Below are 21,968 nucleotides of genomic sequence, written 5' to 3' on the forward strand. Positions count from 1 at the left end.
ACATTTAGCTTGTGTCTCATCTTTTCTTAACTCGATTCAGCACTTTTTTGTAGCATTAAATCCTTAGGTTTTATTGCGTGGGCAGGGGGATACATTAGCAAATGCATCATCTAAACTGTTGCTGTTTTTGTTTTTTGAAAAGGTTCAAGATTACGTGAGGAGGTTTGAAAGTATACCAGATATGCTTGAACTGGATCATCTCACGGTTTCAGGTGATGTTACATTTGGCAAGAACGTTGCATTAAAGGTGTGTATGTGCATGGGGCTGACTTTCATAAAATGGTAACATTTTATCTATGCTACTTTGACAAACTAGAAAGCTGACACAGTGGGTTTCTGCCCATGAAAGCTTATGCCCAAATAAATTTGTTAGTCTTTAAGGTGCCCCAGGACTCTTGCTGTTTTGCTAGAAAAGTTAAGCCCCTCTAAATCTTTACCACAAAACTATGCACATGCATAAAGTATCTAATGGGAAAGTTGTCATAACTATTCATATTCTGAGTTAGAACTTGGTCCAGTGACTGCAGAGGCTAATGCATAAAGGTGTCAAGGTAGTAATGTATGTAGCATTTAGACAAAAACTGTCAAATTGAAACAAACTAGTGTTTAGGATTTTTATCTACAGTGTTTTGCAAACTAAGTACATAAGACACTTTTGTGCTCCCCCTCACTCTAGTGTGAGTATTTCACAACATATCTAAGGTAGGGGAGTTCTAAGATGGAGTAGTGAGGCACAGAGGCTTAACCCAAGGGCCCATGAGAAATCTGGCAGAGATGAACCTGGGCCTCCCTAGTGACCTGTGAACTCGTCTTCCTCTCCCCTCTACTCATAAGGTTCTAGATTTGTCTGATTTCCACAAGTAAGCATAGTGATTTTTTTTTTTAAAACTTCAAGTATCTACCACAAACTTTCATTTTTTCTGCCCACGTATTAGCAGTGTACAATTGTGGAAGTAGAGCTTATATTCTAATCAGGAGGTACTGAGCTCTTGGTAACTCCCATGGAAGTCATAGGAGCTCGTTATCTCTTGGCTTATAGCCTGTAGTTACCAGTTCTGTCTGAGGGGCGATTTCAGCACATTCTCTGAGACAGCGCTGTGGCGTGACATGTAATAAGCAGTAAATTTGCTCATCCCTAAAGTAAGCAGATATGACTCAGAATACACACAGGAAGCAGATCCTTTGAATAAAGATAACGCTGTCCATAATAGCACTTAAATGGGAGTGAAATTCTACTCACCAAACAAGTAGTACAGTTAGTGAAAAGATGTTACTATCTACTGTTAAATTTATTTTTAGGCAAAATTTAAACTCATTTTAGAGCTTACTCAACCACTCTGTTGTCTGAGAAAATGAGATGTGTATTACAGCCCACTACAACACAACTTAGCAAAGTGTCTGTTATTGCACAGAGGGCCAGTTAACATTAGAAGCCTTGCTTTCTTATAGATGCTTATACTATGAGGTATGTCTAGTGTTTGGTTTTTAAATGGACTTCAGTGTGCATTTTTTTTTAATCTAGGGAACAGTTATCATAATTGCAAATCATGGTGACAGGATTGACATCCCACCTGGAGCAGTATTAGAGAACAAAATTGTATCTGGCAATCTTAGGATCCTGGACCACTGAGTCAATGTTCAATCTGTAGATCCTGCTAAACCCACCTTATGATGGAAGAACCTGTAGGCATTAAATAAGTACACACAAGACCTATGCTTTGTCACCTACTCACTGTATCCTGCAGTATTAATTTTAAGTAGCTTTCTGTGCTTCCCTTTTTAACTAAACAGTAAAAAGGAAGTGCAGAAGTAATGCTTTGGTCTGTCAGAGGAATCTGTAACTCAGTTAATATAACCTTAAAGTGCAATACTGTTTGTCTTGAGACAAGATGGACAGACCTTCTATAAGAAGTTGAGGCTTGCCTCTGATAGTCAGTAGTTTTGAAATGCTTGTAACTGCAAAAATAAAGCTGTGAAGCAACAGTTAGCTACTTCATGTATTTTTTTTATGAAGTTTAAATGACAGGTCTGATAAAACTAAATGTTTCACTACTGCTACGAAGTGAAATAAGCTGTTAGAAATACTGTTTAAGTGTTCACAAATCATACCTAACTGTATCACTTCACCATACAAGTTAATATTTAAGCTATTCTCATATCACAAATGTATTCCTTATAAATGCTGAGAGGTAAGGTTGTCACTATGATCTTGTGCTTAAGATGGAATAAAATGTTCTAAATTTACCCAAAGAATCTAATGCATCTGGGTATAAGTTTTTTGTTGCATTCTTATATCCCTCTGTAAGACCTTAATCTGCCCTTCTTTGAAGTAAATGGAAAAATGACATGTTGACTGATTTATGTTTATTGTTAAATGGTGTCCTAAATAAGGATAAGTCCCCATGTCCTGATAATCTTTCAATTCTATGGTACCTGTAAGCAACTTATTTTATATGTTTAGTATAAGATTGATCTGTATCATTAAAAAAGTTGGTCTTTAAAAACAATGCTGATTTTATAGCTTTATTTTCATTGACAATGACATCTGTTAGGCACACAAACACTGTAGACCACTCCATCGTATGTAATCATTACAAGGTTAGGCACTCAGACTATGCTTAGGTAAAAAGTTGTGGAGGTGAAATACACAGGCACTTTTTTTTAACTTTTTACTGGCAGCTTCCAGACTTAAAAGGTAGTATTAGAGTCTTCATTCAATCAACCTAAACTAGTTTCAGCCATCACCTCTCCATCTACTGCAGTAGTGTAACTTTAAGTAGGTACAGCAGGCTAAAATTCTACTCCTTTCACCCCACCATGCTTTTCTTTATATGCAATTTTTAAAAATGGGTAGGGGGAGTAATTGGCAGAATCCACATCATAGGCCGATCATGCCAATGAGTACTCCAAAGTGGCAGGACTAAAGCACTGGTTTGGTATCCGTTTGAAGTATCTGTTATGTTATCAGCACTAATGATTATCGGTTTAAAATCTATCCAGTAGATAATAGCTTAAGTGAACATAATGTTTACTAAAGTTGTATCTTCTGGTAGCAGTACAGAGCCTAGCTGGAAGAAATACCCTGAAACACATCTGCTCCCTAATAAATCTGAATCCTACATGCAAACAATTGAGCCATTTATTTTTTTATAAAGATCTGTAAAAAAATAAATTTTAGAACAGCATAGTTTCATTGAGGAAAAACATTTTCTACAGAGTTCAATTGCAAGATTTTATATTACACCATCATTAAATAAGGTGGGACGCCATGTAAATTTCATTGCACTAAAGGAAATGCAAAGCATCTTTTTAATATAAAGATATACAGAGCATTCTAGACTACAGCTGTGTTACAGCTATGTGTTCGTTTGGATTTGGTCCAAAGAAACCTGAGTCTGTTTCCAAAGAGAATGAAAATAAAAAACCATTGCACAGACAGCTGATCACTTGTTTCTTGCTGAAGGACACTCAAAAGGTCACTCCCTGCAGCTCACTCTGAACCTAGTTTCCCCAAATATCAATAGCATCCTCTGATGGACTCCATCCATATTATTTGCCTCAAGCTTCTTGAAGGCAAGACACTGGGTGGTCAGAACCAACTGACTATTTTCCAGTAGTTCATCACCTTTTCTGATCCCAGATCTCAGCCATATTTAGGTCCAGATTTTTAAGGCCTTTCAAAGCTTGAAGGTTTCCAGTGTAAAATGCTACATCTGCTGTAACCAATCTGTAATGAAATAAACAGATGTTGTTATAATTCTGATGCTAAAGCACTAGTTGAAACAGGATCAGATTTGAGCACATCAATTCAAACAACCCACGGGTGGGCTTGAGCTAGGTTGAAGTAACATCACCTCCATTATGCAATTCTGAGCTGGGATAAAGGGGGGGAGGGGTGTAAAATTTATCTAGATCACAGGAGTAATGTGATACTGCTTACCAGTAATAGACAAAGATATTAGTGACCACTATGTCGACTTCTGATTCCATTTTGCTTTTCTATCCATCTTATGATAGATCTAGGGTCAGATAACTCAAAGGAAATTGGACATTAACTCCCTTTAGGCATCTATGATAATCCAGCCTAAACAAACAAGGATTAAAATCCTGACACAATAATGTGCAATATTAACTCAGATGGATTGCACTCTACCTCGAGGAGCTTTATATACTAGGGAAAAATCATGCTTCTCTCATCTATTCTTTAAGCACATCAACAAAATAGACAACATTTTGACAATTTACACTTCAAAAAGCATTTGACATAATTCCTTATAAGCAGCTACTGGGAAACTAATCAGGGTGAGGTGTATTGTTGTCCTGTCATGAGTTAAAAACTGGCTAAGATCTGGGTTTAAAAAAAAGGGGGGAGGGGATGTATGTAACGTTCATAGTGGACCTGGATTTTAAAATGTGTAAGTGACCTGGCAAGATCTGTAGGTAACAATTAGGGCAATTAAACTGGAGAAAATTATGAAGAACTGCAGGAGGACCTATCAAAGCTGGGACAAGCACAATGGCAGTTGAAAGTTAGTATGCACTAATGAAGCTATTCAAACATATTTCTGAGATCTAAAGTAAACTATAGCCCCAGAGGATGAGATGTGGGCAGCAGGGTAAGCAGTGAGAGCTGGTCAAATTCACTAAACCAGAATGTTTCACCAAATCTATTACAGATTTGACAAATCCTTCACCAGGCCAGAGGCAAGTTGGGTAAAGCTGGAGCTTCCAGTCCATGGCAGCAGCCCTGAACAGCTGCTGTAAAAGGAACAGCAATGTAAGTTTCACGGACATCATATTCTGGTGTTTCTGAAACAAAATATTCAGGAACTGCTGAGTGGCTGGAAAATTTGCTTTCATTCCAAATCAGAACACAAGCTAATTCAAAAATACCAAATACTCCAGGTGATGTGAAATCCCTGAGTTTTGGCCAGCTCTAGTGAGCAGTAGTAGTCATCAACCACTATTTTAAAATGCATAAAGGATTAGAGAGAAAATGCTAGAAAAAATGCCAGTCAATAAATCAATGGTGCACCCTCAGCTTGAAGACAATTAAGCATGGACTACCCCATGGCAATAACAGAAATGAAAGCGGTTTGGTGTCAGTCCTGGAAAAAAGATTCCATACTTTCTCCATAGTTCTGTTCATAACTAAGTATAGAAAGAAGATGAATAAGTGGGACATAAGAATGGTATACAAAGTAACAAACAGGAGAAAAGATTAACAGCACTCCTATTTATCCTGTTATCATTTGAGAACAAGGAGACATTCAATGAAATTGAAAAGTAACAAATTTGAAAGGAATCAAATATTTAAAAGTGATCGAATGAAATACTTTACACAAAGTATAATTAGCCTATGGAATTCACTGCAACTACCTATCATTGAAGCTAAGGAATTAAATGTTTATATGGAGAATTAAAACATCCTCAATTCATTAAACTGGCTAAAAACTGGAGAAATAAACCCTCATATTTCAGGAAGAAATTTCTAAGAGGAGATAGGGAGAAACTCCACTTTGGGTAGATTATTCAATAATTGTCCACTAGGAGTTTTGTGTTTTGCACCTTCCTGTGAACTATTTAGTACTGGCCACTGTCAGATACAAGACATGGTGGCAGAACTATCACTGTGCTAATCAGGAATAGTAATTTCTATTAATGTATTTGGGGGAGAAAAAAAAGCAGTATTTGAGACCTGTTGGCATAAGCTCTGTTTACAAAGAATCAGAATCAGATTTCTTTATGGAGAGAAATGCCCTAATGCTGGTTCTGATATAAAAACATTTCCTGTAGGGGAGCTCCCTATACACAGATAAAATACTGATTCTTGATAATATTTAGCACCTTCCAGCCATACATCTGAATTCATTCATCATTCCAAAGTGCTTTAAGTGTCACATGACTTGTGAGGTAAGTAATGATTGTCACCATTACGCAAAAGGGAAAAACAGGCAACGGCAGATGAAACAACATGTCCAAGGTGTCACAAATCTGCGACATTGCAAAGAATACTATCCAGATTTCCTGTCTCTCAATCATTTTCTTTACTCACCGGACTATGTTCTCTCTCCCTCCCCTATTTTCTCTAAAAGCAGTACCCTGTTCAATGTGTACCTTTTAGTAAAGCAGGGCTCCAAATAGATCTTGCACACTACTGCTTATAGTGGCATTTTGATTACAGCAAGTAGTTTTATTAGAGGAACTAAGCATTGTAGCTACTTTGGAAATTTAAAACAAGTGTTCACACATACCCATTCTGAGGTCCTCCATCATTGACTACATTTAGGTGGGCCAGCTGCCTCTTCAAATGAAGTTTGTAGCTTGCATTAATTCTTAAAAACAACATCTAGAACAAACCACAAAAACAAAACCTGTGTTTAATAGCATCAGAATAAGGAAGTTCACCTCATTCATATAATTCCCCAAAACTCCCTTCTGTAGCACTGCCAAAAAGAGTGCATTAACACTAACAAAGTACAAACATTTGAACCTCTAGGATGGGTGCATGCCTACACTGAAACATTTTCTGTAATGTTTCTTTCCCTCCATATGCCCTCTGTTCTGTTGGATAGTGTATTCTCACTTGTCTATCAAGTCCAGCAATTACATTGTAAGCTCTTTGAGACAGGGACCTTTCTTCTCTGTCTGAGAGGCACCTAGCACACTTGTAGGTGCTATAAAATAAACTATTTTTCTTGTACTGTAACCACTTAAACCCCTACATTAACCAAAAGGATCAGTTATTCCTACAGGATTTTTAGCACAGTTCTTATTAACGTAAGAGGCAGACTGCAATTCAATGCATTAGGTGACAGAATGGTCCTTCCTGGTCATCTATAAAAGTACTGATTGTAGCCTAATATTACAATGAGCACATCTAGAAAAGTTTGATCTCATAGCAGATTTGGTGACATGAATAATCCAGTGATGTAATTAAGTTTGAATTGTATTACAGCTGCATAAAATGCTGTTTTAATGTCGATTTCAGTAATAAATCTGGGAGATTCTCATCTTGATTACACACAAGAGCCAAGGTATTGCCATTGTGTAGAATTTCACCACTAACTCCTGTATTTAGGATCCCTACATCTAGATATTAAGCACAAGTTAGATGCAAAAGGGAAGTAAGTCAGCTTAGTCGTGCCCTGGAGCTAAAGCTGAGCAAATATTGCAAAAAAGTGACCGTGCGTCGTCGCCGCCACCGCCAAAAAAAAAAAGAAAAAAAAAAACCCCTGAAAAAATACTCAATTCAAACTGAACTCACCACAATGGTATTTGCAACCACATTTTTTCACAACAAATTACTCTGTTGACTTGATTTATTTTGTCTGTAGAAAGCAAAAGTGTCCCAAGTACTGGCAATGATGTGCGTTTAGGAGGGAAGTGTTACAATAGTTTCAGAACAACTAAAAATGCTCACCTGTGTTTGCTCCTCCGGAAGGAGGTCGTATATAGCTTCATGCATCTTTGCCATTTGCTTACAAATATTCCTGAAGCAGGCTGAAGGAACAGGAGCTTTCACCTCATACTGGTAATAAAGACAACACTGGTCACTTGTTTTCAAACACCTTTAGAAAATGGTCAAAAGGAAAACGTTCTTGGCTGCCTCCTATGCTGCTAGGTCTTCAGATATCATTTACCAAAAGTTATTGATCCATGAACAGCTTGCCTTACGGAATCACTGGCACTTTGCATTTTATAATCCAACAGTAAAATTCAGATCAAAGCAGCATTCCCCCAACCTGATCCATTTGTCTTGGTTAGTTTTAATTGCTGCTTTTTTGCTCATTATTTTTACTTGGCTTACATTACCTCTCTCAGTCATATTTTAGGGAGAGAATGATTATTCTGACAGTTAAATGTGCCATGCTTTATACTGTACTAGCTACTCTCCCCCTCCCCCCACCTTTGAAATGTGCTCTCTCTCCACAGTTAATAGGAAATAATTCTGTCTATGAGGTATGCACCACTTCTCATTCCGGAAACAATATTTGAAAAAAGAAAATGAGCAAGCTCTCCAAGAACAGACAATTTGAAGTTTCTGATACAGGGAAAGATGAAAGCGCTGAAAACCAAGCACGTGCTAAAGAACGGGGAAAAATACAGTTGAACTGTCAGTTGCCGACAGCATAGACTGGTCCTAAGGAATAAGGAAATAGAGGGGAGAAATAAGATGAGAGGTACCTTTTCACTGAGCATGGCTGATATCTGAGAAACAAGCTACTGAAAACTGCTAGACAACAGGAGATTTACTACAAGGGAACAAAATTCTTACGTTCCCACATCTACAAGGAACTGTGATTTAAAAAGCAACGTCCCAGCTGCAATACTCTCCTCAGTTAAGCTTGATCTGCAGTTTCATGACCAAGAGTATGTTCCGAGGCTAGGCCTGGTCTAAGCAGGCGTAGGCCCCAGAGTGTCCCCATCTCTGAAAAGGGGATTATGATACTTAACCTAATTCGTAGGGAGCTTTGAGGTCTATGGATGAATTATCCAAGATTATTATTAATTTACAAACACTGCTGAACTAAAAGGAGCTACATCTGCTTACAAGTAGGTTTGAATTTGGAGAAATTAGCTTGGCCAGTGCTAGAAAGGGAAAAATTGGAGTTTTCTGAAGAAAAGGAAAGCCGATAGTTTAATTATACTTGAGATATAAGTCTTGGAGACAAAGGGCCTGATCTTGCAAACACAGCCTACCAAAGATTGATTACTATGGAGGTTAATGGGACTTCTCAGGGTAATAGGTACTATATATGGGAGCATTTGCAGGAAGGGGTTCCAAGGGACTTGAATTACAGTCACTTCTTCTGGTTTAAAAATCATTGTATGTATCTGTGAAGTGGAAAAGTCATAGAAAACTTGCAAGGTAAAACTGTGGCTGTTTTAGGATTTAACTACATGAAATATTCAGCCCAAGGGAGAAGAGGGTGTTAAAGTATAGTTTGCAATCCTGCAAGTTGCTCAGCATTTCCAGCCTCTATAGTGCTCAACACCTTGTACCATAACTTTTATTGCTGTATCCAAATGGCAACAAAAGTAGAGTTCAAAGAGAGCCTAAGATCTTAGGGGGCTGTATTATTTTCAGTAATATAGTACTCGTTTCTCTTCTACCTGCACCCCTACAAGTAACAGAACTGTGTCACAGCAGTGTCTCCAGGGCCCCACTGAGACCATTGCTCTAGACACAGTACACACACATAGTAAGAGACAGGTCCCTGCCCCAAAGAGCTCTCAGTCTAAACAAAGAGCATGAGGGGACACAGAGGTGTGAAATGGTTTGCAGATCACAGCAGGTCAGCTGCAGAGACATTAAGAGAACCCCAAGTCTCCAGGGTCCCCGTTTAGTACCCTGTCCACTGGACCATGCTGACTGTTTTGTGACGAGAAGCATGTCACCCAACATACAATTTGTGATTTCTAGACCAAGTTAACTTTTGTTAAACACGCTTGACGCAGCACTGCAAAGGTCCAGAACACTGCCATTAGAAAATCAAAAATCAAGCCTTCTCTCATTCCCCCTCTGTGGCAATCTGACCCTGCACTCCCAATCAGCAGCAACTCTTGCTAGCCTGTGTCTGGGGGAGGGGAGGGGAAGCATAATATAGTCCCAAAGATTCTTCCTATCTCTGGTATTTTACTTTTTCTGAAACAGAGTGTAGGCACTATTTACAGAATTGTGCCAACAGCCAAGCACATAACTAGATTTCCCCCAACCCACTTCTTATTGGACAATTAATATCTGACTTGTAACTAGCCTCTGTTATAAATGTGTTCGCATGAACCCATCAAATTGGTCACTCAGAAGGTTCATTTTTTTCCTAAGATAACATTTCCTTATGAAGCAGCTTTTAAAAAAACCCCAAAGAAACAAAACAAAAAAAGGCTGAAGGTTGATGTCAGTTTAATTATCAAACCAGACAGCTCAATTCTCTCACCTTCCCTATTAGCGCCATCAGCAGATCCAACGGGATCAATGGAACTATTTGCAGGGTAAAGAACTACTCATTGTGAGTAAGGGTGGCAGAATCTAGACCATAAGGTTTAGCCATACAGCAAATTGATCACTTCAGATTTCAACAAACACAGATACAATCTTTCTATCTCAGGTACTTATATGGCCCCTATTATCACCATACCTGACTGCCTCACTATTTTAAATGAATTTATCCTTAGAGCACCCTTGTGAGGTAGGACACTGTTATTATCCCCATTTTACAGACAGGGAACAGTGGCACAGGGCGACTTGTCCAAGGTCACACAGGAAGTCTGTGGCAGAGCATGACATAGGTTCTGGATCTCTCAAGCCCCAGACTGGTGGCTTGGACCAACCTTCCTTACATACCAATTTCCTATAGCTCATCAGTTTTCAATCTAGGGTACACATCGCTCTAGGAGGTCACATGGCACTGGCTCCATCCTGCTTCCAGCTGTTTCTATCGGCATTCAAGCTCTTCACGGTGCAGGAGAGCAGGAAACAGGAGTTGCCCTCAGGGGTGGGAGCCAGCAGCTTGACTGAAAATGCTAGTCTCAACAGCCAGCAGCTGGACAGGACTGTCCAAGAAAGCAAAGTAGCCAAGCAGCTTGGTAAAGTATGTAAGCTGCAATATACACTGGATCTACTGCATCAAGGAAAGCTTAACAATTTATTAGATTCAAGATATGACCAATGCTTATTTTATAAAAGCGAATGACATACATGCATTGACTCTTAAAGAGTATATTTTCTTAAGTACAGCACAGGGCTTTGTGTATATACTACATACGTTTAAAGAAGTTTAAACGATGCCTGGATAGGAAAATTTTGTACCATCTAGTCTAAGATTCTGCACATAATGAAACACACAAATGCAGTGTACAGAGTATAATTATTTCCATAAATCATTACCTTTGATAACAGTTTGTCAAATAAGCTATCCATTATGGCTACAAGCTTTGCTGAAATTTCAGCTATGTGGTCATGATAATCCTGTAATGAAAAAATAGGGCTTTATTTGCTATCTAATGACATTCATATTCTTCACAGCACAATTGAGAGAGAGAATATAGAGTTTAATTAGAAGATGCACGAAGAATTACCTTAGTAATGTGGTCAAAATGTCTGAGCATGCTAAATTGTTTAGGCTGCAGTCGAGCTTCAAAATGAGCCCTGATAATAGGAATGTAGTGTACAATTAGCTGCAGACAACGTGAAGAGAGAGCTGTAAACCCAGAAGTAAGAGAAGGGAAAAAATAGCTTAATTATTATACAATTATAGTCATTTTGTATAGCCTGCACCTTCTCTAAAAACAGAATACAGATCCAACACTCAAAAATAAGCTAGAAGTGAAAATCTAGGAAGTCATTTAGTGAAAATACAAACATCTGACATTACTATATTCAAGTCAAGGATCCAAAGCACTTTACATGTAGAGTACCAAGTCACACAGTTCTTCATTCATTGATTGTAATGGGAGTTTTAGCTGAGTAAAGACTGACTGTAGGGTATGGAGCTATACAAAGAAATCCTTTCACCCACTACTGAAATGCAGTCATCTCTCGAGTTGAATTTGGCAGCTGTTTAACAGAGCGTAGCAACATTTCACTACAGCTTAGGACAGGAAGCAAAGAGTATTATATCCAACTGAAACACTGGAGGTACTGTGTATTCCGAATTTCAAACTCCAAATAGCGAACAACTCACATCTGTGACAAGGTCACTATTTCAGAAATAATTCCATCTTCCAAAGTCAATTATTTTGACTGAAGACCATGTTTGGCTAATAGGTTGATTTCTTCTACCGCCAAGTAACATAAAAGATGTGTATTTAAAGTGATCTGACAGACTAACAATGAATTTGACACACACTGTAGCACACTTCTTAAATACTACAAGTCACAGGTTCTTATACAAGTTCTATATTTGAAGTAAACACTTCTCATGTCTTCACATCTTTTCCAGATCACAGCAACTTGGAGATAGCTTATCCTGAATATTTAGCATTTTATTTGACTGAGGAAAGAGATTTGAAAAGATTTTAAATCCATACCTAAATTTTTTGTAGTTATTGTTTTCAAACCAACAACTTGCAATGCACCTGCTCCGAGAACTAGCTGGCAGCTTCTGGAGTTGAAATACTATCAGAGAGAGAAAGAAAAGTAACGATAACTCACCTTAAGAGTTGAATATCTATATGTAACGTGGGAGAATATGGGGATGAGAGGCACCTTAGAAATACCACAGGTAAAAGTGAGTAAGACTTTAATCATTTGATGACAGCTGACTGGGCCTGGTACTGAACTTACACAGATTTCTTGTTCTGGGGAGTCCCATTCTTTTTCTAATGATTCCTCTTTTGTGTTTACTCAGGATCTCATAATCCACATAGGATTTACTCACTCAGGACCTGATCTAGAGTCTATTGAAGGCAACAGGAGTTTTTCCACTGACTTCAGTGAGCTTTGAATCAAGCTCTTGGTGTTTCTTGAATCAGTTCATGCCAATGATGACTCTCTAGACTGAACTTCAGGGACAGAAATGGAAATAGGGAGTAATAAGAATGGAAAATTATTTCCCAATTATTTCATTTCTGGTACTGACCTCTCCCTCTGATGCATTTGGGTTATGCTTTCTTCCTGAAAATACTGGAGGCGGCTCAGACTTGTCATGAGGTGTTGGGATATGGTTAAGCTACTTCCATCCTCACTCCAGATGAACGCATGGAAACAGTGAATTCTTACTAGAAGACTAAATAAATACTTTTTGTACTAGGCCCTCAGAGGAGGTGAATAGGTATTGCACCACTGAACTTTGCTGGATGGGGCAGAATGCGGGAAAGGTTAGTCCCAAGGAAATCATCAGACAATCAATTTTCTGATTTAGATTTTGACCTCTCCTTCATCCCACCCCAGCCAACTCTGGGACATTTGGGACAGAGAACAGTATGAAAAAATTAGTTAAGGAGAAAGAGTTAAGCAATACTGATATTAGAGGAGCAACATTTTTTTCAGCAGTACTAATGACCCCATAGATGCCTGTTTCCATTCAGAGAACAAGGCCCCAGAAATTTCTCTTCTCTTAAGAGAGTAGTGAGTAGGGGAAAAGATTCTTTGTGCAGCTACCTAAAATTAGCTACACAAAATAGGACTGCGATGGAACCAGGGCCCCAGAGCAGAACTGTCCCATCTCTTCTGTCCCTCCCACAGTCCATCCCTGCTCCACTCCCTCCCCTGCTCAACTTACTCACTGCCACATCCCTTCCCTCGGCTCAGTCCTGATCCTCTCTTCCACGCTTCCCCTTCCCCCAGGTGGCAAGCGACAGCTGGGAGGGTGAGGGGATGTGAGGAGCAGTGGTGTGGGGGGGAAGGGATGAGCAGGGGAGGAGAGAAGGGGCGCAAGTGGCGAGCAACGGCGGGGAGGCCGAGCAGAGGTGGAGTGTGGGCGGGGCTGCAGGCAGAAGAGGCCTGGGTCCTTTTAAATTGTCACGCCCCTGGGCAATTGCCGCCTTTGCCCGCGTGCCTAGCAAGGGATAAGGCATGAGCAATGGACCACAACCTGTGCTGGCAGAGGATGTGGAGTGGGGATGGAAGGAACATGGCCAAGTCCTAGAGCCCCTTGAACAAATCTAAACTCTCTCTACCTACTTCTGTGGTACAGTCCTACATTTAGGAACTCTATGGAGTTTCAGGTTGCTCTGAGGGCATTTGTTATTCAACCTTTGAGTCAGTTCATTGATTGTCTAGCAGAACATCTGCTATCCAGGATGCCTGACAGACTGGCTTCTCAATAGTCCTTCCCTGTATCAACTTTGCTGGTCATCAGGGTACCAGATGGTCTGGCAAACAAAGAGGCAGGGAAGAAGTCTGAAATGCTAGTGGATTAAGACTCTCTCAGTCTGACAGTTTATAACAGAGAACTTCTGCATTCCTATGCTGGGAGAGAGAGTGTTCTCTCTTCTATGGCTATATTATCTGTGAAGTCTAGACCAGCAAAACAAGATATTCCAAACCCAACATCTGTGTGTACATCCACACACAGGCTTCCTGTTCACTTCCAGGTGCAATTCAAGATATTGGTGGTCATTTGCAAAGCCCAAAATGGTTTGGGACTTGATTATCTGAGAACCACTTTGCAACCTATATCCTAGATAAGACTAGTTGCATCTGAAGCCTGCCTAGCTGCCCCAGAGATAGGAACTACAGAAATTAATAAACAGCACAAGCTACTTTGACAATGAAAAGAAATATACTAACAGGAATGCTCATACTCATAATTTATCTATTTATGGAAAGTTTTAAGGATGAACTTAAATGATGATTCTCAGGGGGGAAAAAACCCTGTATATGTGGCACTGCCAGAGAAGAATATTTAAAAGGTCTGTACCCTAGTAATTTGGTAAACTTCCATTTGTATTATATCTTCAATTTTTGTTAATTCTTTTTCTATCCCAATTGTCTTAAGTGTGGAGATGGCCTTGATAGACTGACCTCTTTCAATTATAAGTGTAACAAATATCAGTTACCACTGTCTCACAGTTCCTTCTTTCAGAAGCTACACTCAAGGATTCACGCAAGAATAGGGGACAATTGATCTGTTTCAACTCCCTCACCTCTAGAAGAACATGTTAAGAGATATGAAAACAAAAGTCACTTTGCAGGAATTACTTATAGGTGGCTTAATACTTTGTACTACTGCTCAATCTCAGTATCAAAGAAAAATGGGAAAAAGAACTTAAGGTCTTACTATCACAACAGAAACCAGAAAGGATATCTGGCTTAACGTGAAAGATACTTCAAGTTCTTTAATATCTTGTTCTTGAAGAAATGCAAGGATAAACAGGTACTAATGGACTCCAGAACATTTGTTTAAAGCTAGAGGCAATGCACAGTGAATGGAGATGCAAACAGCCACATGACAACCTTTCACACATCCTCTATACCTGTCAAAAATGCATGTGTTCTGGAACACCATATTCAGTGCTCTCAAAAAAATGAAGTGTTGCTATCTTTCCTTCTCCAAGCTTGTATATTTTAGGGGTGCTGGATTAGTTGGTATTACCAGTCAATATTAAGATATGGAGTGGAGAAACTATTTTAGTGGCCAAAAGTTATTTTGAGAAAAGAGAAATCTGCAATTCCTCCCTTATACACAGACCAGCTTAATGAGCTTTCTACTACTGTATTAAATGACTCTGTCTAATAGAAACACTTAGAAAAAATATGAGGATGTCTGGTGTCACATGAAACTATTGCAACTTTTGCAGTTTAGTATACGTTAGTCCCTGATACTCATAGGTTATGTTCTCACTTTTTGATCTATTTAATCACTTTAATAACTGATGCCCGCATGACCGCTACGGATTCAGGGTGGATGTTTTTTTTGTTCTCCCCCCCACACCCGAGGTTTTAACACATGATGAACAATGAATTTTGTTATTTATTTTTATTTGTTATTTTGTTATTTATATGCTATTTGTGTATCTTGTATATATGTGTATATGCTATCTTGTGTATTCTATTTTTATATATAGTTTGCTTTTGTGTTTATATTTTATATAAAACAATAAAAATAATGTTTAAAACAAACCCTTCCATTTGCAGTTCACAACTAGCTGCTATTTTTATTATACATTTCTATTTTCACTATTTCACACATAAATAATCCTTTGCAGAAAAACTTAGCAGCCAAAACCCCAAATTGAATAAACTGGCAGGTTTTGGGTTAGATCGCAGCAATGACATTATTAAGTTCACCCTATTAACTCCTCTAACAATAAAGAGTTGATGAAAAGGTCACAGTTTTTCATTTAATTTCCATTTTACAGAAATGGCTTCAGCAGATGACTATTTTTCATCCTTCTAACCACAATAAGGTGACTTGTACAAATCAAGGAATCGGTTTTCTCCCTGCATACATAGATTCTCAATGACATTTTGGCTCACATTGCTCCTTCCTAGCCACAGTCATCTGCTTCACAACACCTCCCATCCAGCCTATAGGACAAATGACTATCTGACTCCAAAAATCAACATCAAAACATCTCTTTGGCTGGCTACCAGGAGGGATCTCTAATGTGCCGGTGGACAAAGGGACAAATGGCTTTCCTTCAGTTATTTCACATAATATATCTACTCTGAATTGGATTTAGATGAGTCCACAGTGTTACCCAACTACACTCTGCAGGGATGCTTTGTGATTCCTATAAATTACAGCAAAGATCACACTTATGTTATTTTTCAATATTATTATTAATCACTGATATGGAATCATATATTTTCATGGAGCATTAGAGACAGTAAGATGCATTCCCTGCCCTGAAGATCTTAATATAGTATGGAGAACAAAATTTGATAGTCATACCTTCAATAAATCAGACAGACGAGTAAGCATATCAGTAGTAATAGAAGGGATATTATCCACACACTGGCAGTACTCAAGTATTATTTTTATTAATAGCAACACTGTCCTAAAAGAAAAGAAACAGAGTCAAATATATAATATCAGAGAAAATGACATGTTGATAAATCAGACTAGCACTACAGGTTTGTAGACAGCAGGGACAGTTCTAATATCATCTTTTTACCCTTTCCCTTCCCATTTGTTGCACTCAGCTCTGGTAAGTGTGGATTGTGTGTAGCCACCAATCTAAATTTTTAAAAGAATAAAAAATGTTTACTAGACACCATTTTCCCCTAGTACTAGAGATTACAGTATTAAATGCCATTTTTTCTCTGAAAACACCTTCATTCAAATTTAAAGATAATAAAGAGGACTGACATGAAAACAGATTTGTGCCTTTTTTTTTTTTTTGCTGCTTTCTTCATGATGTATAAAGGAAGTTTTTGTCCTAAGAACATTTATCGTTCCTGTTTAATTTTTTACACGAGTAATCCAGATCTTCTCTATCTTGGAAGACCTGATGGTGACTAAGGAAACGGTAAAATGATAGCTTCACAGGAGATTGTGGGGACAATTATGGCCCTTGCTCCAGCATAAAGGGGTTGTAAAGGAGGCACAAGTGATCATGGAATAATTCCCTCACAACAGGAGCAGTACAGGCCTGATGAGATAAGTGTGTCTTATATCACTGAAAATCATTGGCACTTAGGCTCCCAAATCACTTCTGAGAACATGAAACTTTGGAGCTTTTAAAAATTTTCCCTCAAGATCAATAAAATAATTAGGACCCTAACAGGATATGTAAAGATGGGTTAAAAAAAAAATCTTATAAATATACTTAACTGGTGCAAGAACAACAATTTCTGGAAATTTCTGAGAAAGTTGTTTTAAATTTTATAGAAATAATTATTGTATGAGTGGAGGGGGTTTAGTCACACATCAACAGGAAAATCTAAAGCTCCATTCTTAAAATACTGCGTAATCCTTGTCAATTTTGAGCAAAAAAAACAAAAAACAAAAAACAAAAAACCATCCATAACACATAGACAATGAAGAGGCTGTAATGAATGCACAGTCAGTGAGAGATTGAGCAGCTTTATACACATAGAACCAAGTACTCAGAGATGCTGAGCGCCTGTAATTCCAACTGATTTTAACGAGAATTGCAAGTATTTGTCAGCATCAGACTTCATCCATAAAGAGCATGTGTAACCCTTTGAACTCAAATATGGAAAAGGCAAGAAAATACAGTCCAGACCATCCATGTCATGCGAGGCCAGTATTTAAATCGGGCATCCTGACATTTCAAAGCAAAAATCTTTCCACACAGCAGTGTACAGGAAGAAGATGTACATCCATCCAAAACAGGTATTTGTGTGACATTTGCAGGCCATCCGATTTGGGGGATATTTTTTGTTAAATTTGTAGTTTTAAAAATATCTGGTGAAATAGTACAATATAAATGTTCCTAGAAATCTGTAGAATTAAATTGGTCTAGCTAATACTGAAGTTGATTTCTTCAAGGAGCTAAAAAATAAATAAAACATATTTCTCCCTCAAACAACCAGACATGGATTATCAAATGCATGGTACATCAGGTAGCTCCACTCCTACACTGACTTTTAAAGGATATTTCTATATTGCTGAAGGAGCTCAAGATGCTTTTTCATGGTGGTGGCGGTAGATGATCAAAGACCAGTTTAAGAACCTTTTTCTTCAGGCTAACATTAAAATATTGAGCCACTGGTTTTTGATTAACCAGTGGCATATCATCATCAGACAGCCCATAAAAGATGACAGCTGGTTACAGAGAAAGTTTTCTTTTGAGTTTAGGTAATCTGCGAAATAAAGTAGGCAAGGCAATATCTTTTACTGGACCAACTTCTGTTAGTGGAAGGTACAAGCTTTCAAGCTACACATTACTCTTATTTATTTTTCAGGATTTGAAAGCACAAAATATATTTACACAATGACTTTGTGGTAGAAAAACGTTTTATAAACACCCAGAAACATTTTTGTTTTAAATGTAGTTTCTTAAAACTGGTTACAATAATCCAGAAATATCAGGAAATCAGATGTACTCGAGAACAAAACATCAAAGATATATTGATTTACTTCCTTTACCTCATTTGTTGCTTTGTCCACATATAGGAACAGAGATATCTGATATTATTTTGAAACAGTACTGGGGTACGGAGTAGTAATTTATGCAAAGACCAAATATAATAACGTGTGTGCACTCTGATGTAAGAATTACAATTAAAAAAACTAATTACATTTCAGCTTGATGTTTTAAGACAATGTAGCCTTTTAAAAGATACATAACATGCAGTGTTATGTAACTGCGCCAGAACTAAAAAGAAACATATCTGGCAAAAAGGAGGTTTGTCTTTATTCAGGCAAGATTGCTAAAGCTGTTTACTATTCAACACATTTCTACTCAAAGCACAAACCAATTAACTCATCATTAAGGGAAAAAAATGCATCTTACCCAACCACAGCATACTTTTGTCCTTCAACAATAAGGAAGTCAGTTGGCTTTCTTTCTTCAGCAGCTAGACATTTTTAAACAGAAAAAGTGAAGTGAGTTGACCCCAAAACAAGTGCAGAAAACTGTAATCTCAAAAACCAAACAGCTCCCTTGCTGAGGTCTGAAATGCAATCACTCTCCAGAGCAATGGTCCTTTCTTTTATGTCAACATGCAAAGTCCAGTTGGCTATGTACCATAATTATTGTAATTATTTTACTATATTTATACACTGCAGTGATTGTGAGGCAAAGAGTAGCACTATGAGATTATCTGAGTATGAAAGATTAAAATAAGAAAGCAGAAAAAAAGTCAGATTTTCTATTGTGCATTCTCAACCGATTTTCAATGTGCATCACTATTTTAGCTCCAAGCCTATTTCTTCAAGCCTAGAATGTAAGTAATCACTGACTCTGCTTTTATGCTAAATTTGACATCTCCACATTCCTGTCTTGTTGAAGGGAGCTAAAAAGACTTATTTCTAAAGCGGTGGTTTCCCAACTTAATGTTGGTGAACCACCCCTTGTTCTCATTGGTTCCTGCATGTCCTTTGCTTCCATTATGTCTCCTTATGCCATGACTTCCCCCAGTGAGGTTACTGTAATCGCGCCTTTCACTTGTCCTTTCTTGTCTTTTGCCATTGTTCTCCATCTCACGTGTTTGTTTTCTATCTTAGATATTTATATGGCCCCCATCACTGTGGTATCTGTGCACCTCACAATCTTTAATGTATTTATCTTCACAAGACCCCTGTGAAATGGGGAAGTACTATTATTTTACAGATAGGAAAATGGAGGCACCAAGAGACTAGGTGACTTGCCCAGGGTCACATGACAAGTCTGTAAGAAGTTGTAAGGAGTAAGAAGTTGAACGCAGGCCTCCACCTATGCCAGTGGCTAACACAGTGCCTTATCCTGCACACTGCCCATGGGCAGATCATGCTGGGTGGAGGAGGGAGTTCTATCTGACAGAGGAGACATGCTGAGAGCATACATGCTCAGCAGTTTTCACTGACGCGTCAGCAATATATCCTGGGGGGACTCTGGCATCCTGTAGGGATTGCAACCCGTAAACTGGGAATCCCTTTGTTAAAGTTAGGGTTCGTTCCTATGCACTCAATTAAAAAATGGCTGAATGGATTTTTCCTTAAACTTTCCCCAAAAATCCTGTAGGCTGGGATGAAGCCTAGGATATTTCAGCCTTAAAGAGGTATTTCTTTCCCCCCCAGAACATAAGGAACTTGTGAATAAAGGAGTTATGAGCAGAATCGTTTTCACAACATTTCACTGTAGCATTTACATTACAAAAAATGGAGGGACTATTAGAAAACAAAATACACACCTCCTGCTTTTTTTTCAGGTAGAATAATTTTGCCATGTGATACAGAATCAACAAGATCCTGAAACTCAGCAGGAACATCAGCTTGTTTCCAGCGCTCATTATCTAGCAGCAAACTATTGATAAACATAAAAGAAAGGAAGTTATGTAAATAAAATATGCCGCATTGAAGACTCTCTTGACTGCAATGGAATCAAAACTGCATTGGTTAAAAGGAATTCAGTCACACAAGATTGCTAATAACATTTCAGGCCATTGAATCACCACTTAGAAAGTGATGATGCATCCGACGAAGTGGGTTTCTGCCCACAAAAGCTCATGCCCAAATAAATTTGTTAGTCTTTATGGTGCCACAGAACTCTCGCTGTATCACTTAGAAAGGGGTTCATGGTGCTTTACAATAATAATTCAGACACACCTGTCCTTGTCTGAAGAACACATAAACTGAGTAAATAAAACAGCATGAAGAACACAAGAAACTGAAAAAGTATCATGTGGGGAATACAGTGTTGTGAGGTCTTTCCAGCTGCAATGCTTTGAGGAAATGATAGGGTTTTTAATGAATGATAGAAAAGGGGCTTGATGTATGTTAACTGGAAAACTGTTCCATGAGCTCATGTCAGAGAAAACCTAAACATGCACCAAAAAAACCATGGAAGAAATGAGTGGGTGATGAAGAAATATGGAGCAGCCAGAAGATCAGCTTGACCCCAATGATCAAACCAGACTATGACTGGCTGGGACTTTTTATCTCCGGAAGCCACATCTTCTAAATTGAAGATTAAAGTAACTGCCATCTTTTCCATTTAGATGTAGCTTTATAGCAGGTAATCACCTTCACCATTATTGGGGATTGGTAATGTCTAAGAGTTCGGCCCTTTAATAACCACCCCCACTCACATCCCTGAGAAGAACTGCCCTACACCATCACCAGAGACTGGTAACACCTGGGAGCAGCTACCGTGGACATCAGTAGCAGATGGTCCTCCTCAGAGCTCTAAAGAAGGGATGACTTTTAAAAAAAGCTCATTTCCAGGTATTATGAGACCCTGATGATTGTGCAGGACAGGTAGACCCAAGTTATAACATGAGGCAGAAGTAGCAGGTGGTCTTCAATCCTTCTGGCAGCTAATATTGTTCTCAGTTGGACTGTGTTTGGGCAGTCCAGCTCAATGGGATCAAATTATGCATAAAAAGCCCATCTATAGCGTGAATAGAGATGTCTACTACAAACCATCAACATAGATTTTAAAAACAATTTTTTGCTTATAAATAAAAATTGGGTTACTGTGTGCCGGGCCGTGAAAGTTCTCCCTTTGTCTCATGCACGATTGTTAAAATTATCCCTTTAAAAACATGGAAGCGGAGTGTGTCCAAGGATACCTGAGTTTTGTTTTTCTCTCCTCATGGAATCTATTCACAAATCTGTTGGCTTGACTCTGAAGTGCTCCTCGCAATGACATGCTTTTTCTGCCACAGATCTGTTCAGTGTCTAAGATGAATCCTTCCATTAATCGAGAGAGGGCAACAAACTCATTGGAATTCAGCTTCTCCAGGAAGCCATCCTAAATGCAAAGAAAACTGCTATTAGGAGATTGAACACTACGAAGTCACAGACATAAAGGAAAGCCTCACTAGTGTGTCCAGAGCCCAGCCTTAGCTAAAGACAAAAGACAGGGCAGCAGATCAACTCTTAATAATAATCTAAAATGAATCAAAC

General features: G+C 38.5%; 2 protein-coding genes across 4 annotated transcripts in view; one reads left to right on the plus strand and one right to left on the minus strand.

The window, feature by feature from the left end:
* The window catches only part of UGP2 (UDP-glucose pyrophosphorylase 2), a 33,504-nt gene extending 30,997 nt beyond the window's left edge, over positions 1 to 2,507 (plus strand). For both annotated transcript variants that reach the window (XM_067565240.1, XM_067565239.1), the window contains exons 9-10: positions 143 to 247; positions 1,523 to 2,507. In XM_067565240.1, the coding sequence (XP_067421341.1) occupies positions 143 to 247; positions 1,523 to 1,630 (213 nt within the window). In that variant the 3' untranslated portion in view covers positions 1,631 to 2,507. The remainder of the gene's footprint in view (positions 1 to 142; positions 248 to 1,522) is intronic.
* A 67-nt stretch (positions 2,508 to 2,574) lies between these two features.
* Positions 2,575 to 21,968, minus strand: part of VPS54 (VPS54 subunit of GARP complex) — a 60,043-nt gene continuing 40,649 nt past the window's right edge. For both annotated transcript variants that reach the window (XM_067565237.1, XM_067565238.1), the window contains 10 exons: positions 21,632 to 21,813; positions 20,252 to 20,364; positions 18,874 to 18,937; positions 16,344 to 16,449; positions 12,034 to 12,121; positions 11,083 to 11,204; positions 10,892 to 10,972; positions 7,424 to 7,531; positions 6,255 to 6,349; positions 2,575 to 3,727 (listed from right to left, as the gene is read on the minus strand). In XM_067565237.1, the coding sequence (XP_067421338.1) occupies positions 3,622 to 3,727; positions 6,255 to 6,349; positions 7,424 to 7,531; positions 10,892 to 10,972; positions 11,083 to 11,204; positions 12,034 to 12,121; positions 16,344 to 16,449; positions 18,874 to 18,937; positions 20,252 to 20,364; positions 21,632 to 21,813 (1,065 nt within the window). In that variant the 3' untranslated portion in view covers positions 2,575 to 3,621. The remainder of the gene's footprint in view (positions 3,728 to 6,254; positions 6,350 to 7,423; positions 7,532 to 10,891; positions 10,973 to 11,082; positions 11,205 to 12,033; positions 12,122 to 16,343; positions 16,450 to 18,873; positions 18,938 to 20,251; positions 20,365 to 21,631; positions 21,814 to 21,968) is intronic.

Source organism: Emydura macquarii, unplaced genomic scaffold (assembly GCF_026122565.2).
Source record: "Emydura macquarii macquarii isolate MOO-44397 ecotype Brisbane River unplaced genomic scaffold, CSIRO-AGI_Emac_v2 contig_2676, whole genome shotgun sequence".
Lineage (NCBI taxonomy): Eukaryota > Metazoa > Chordata > Testudines > Chelidae > Emydura > Emydura macquarii.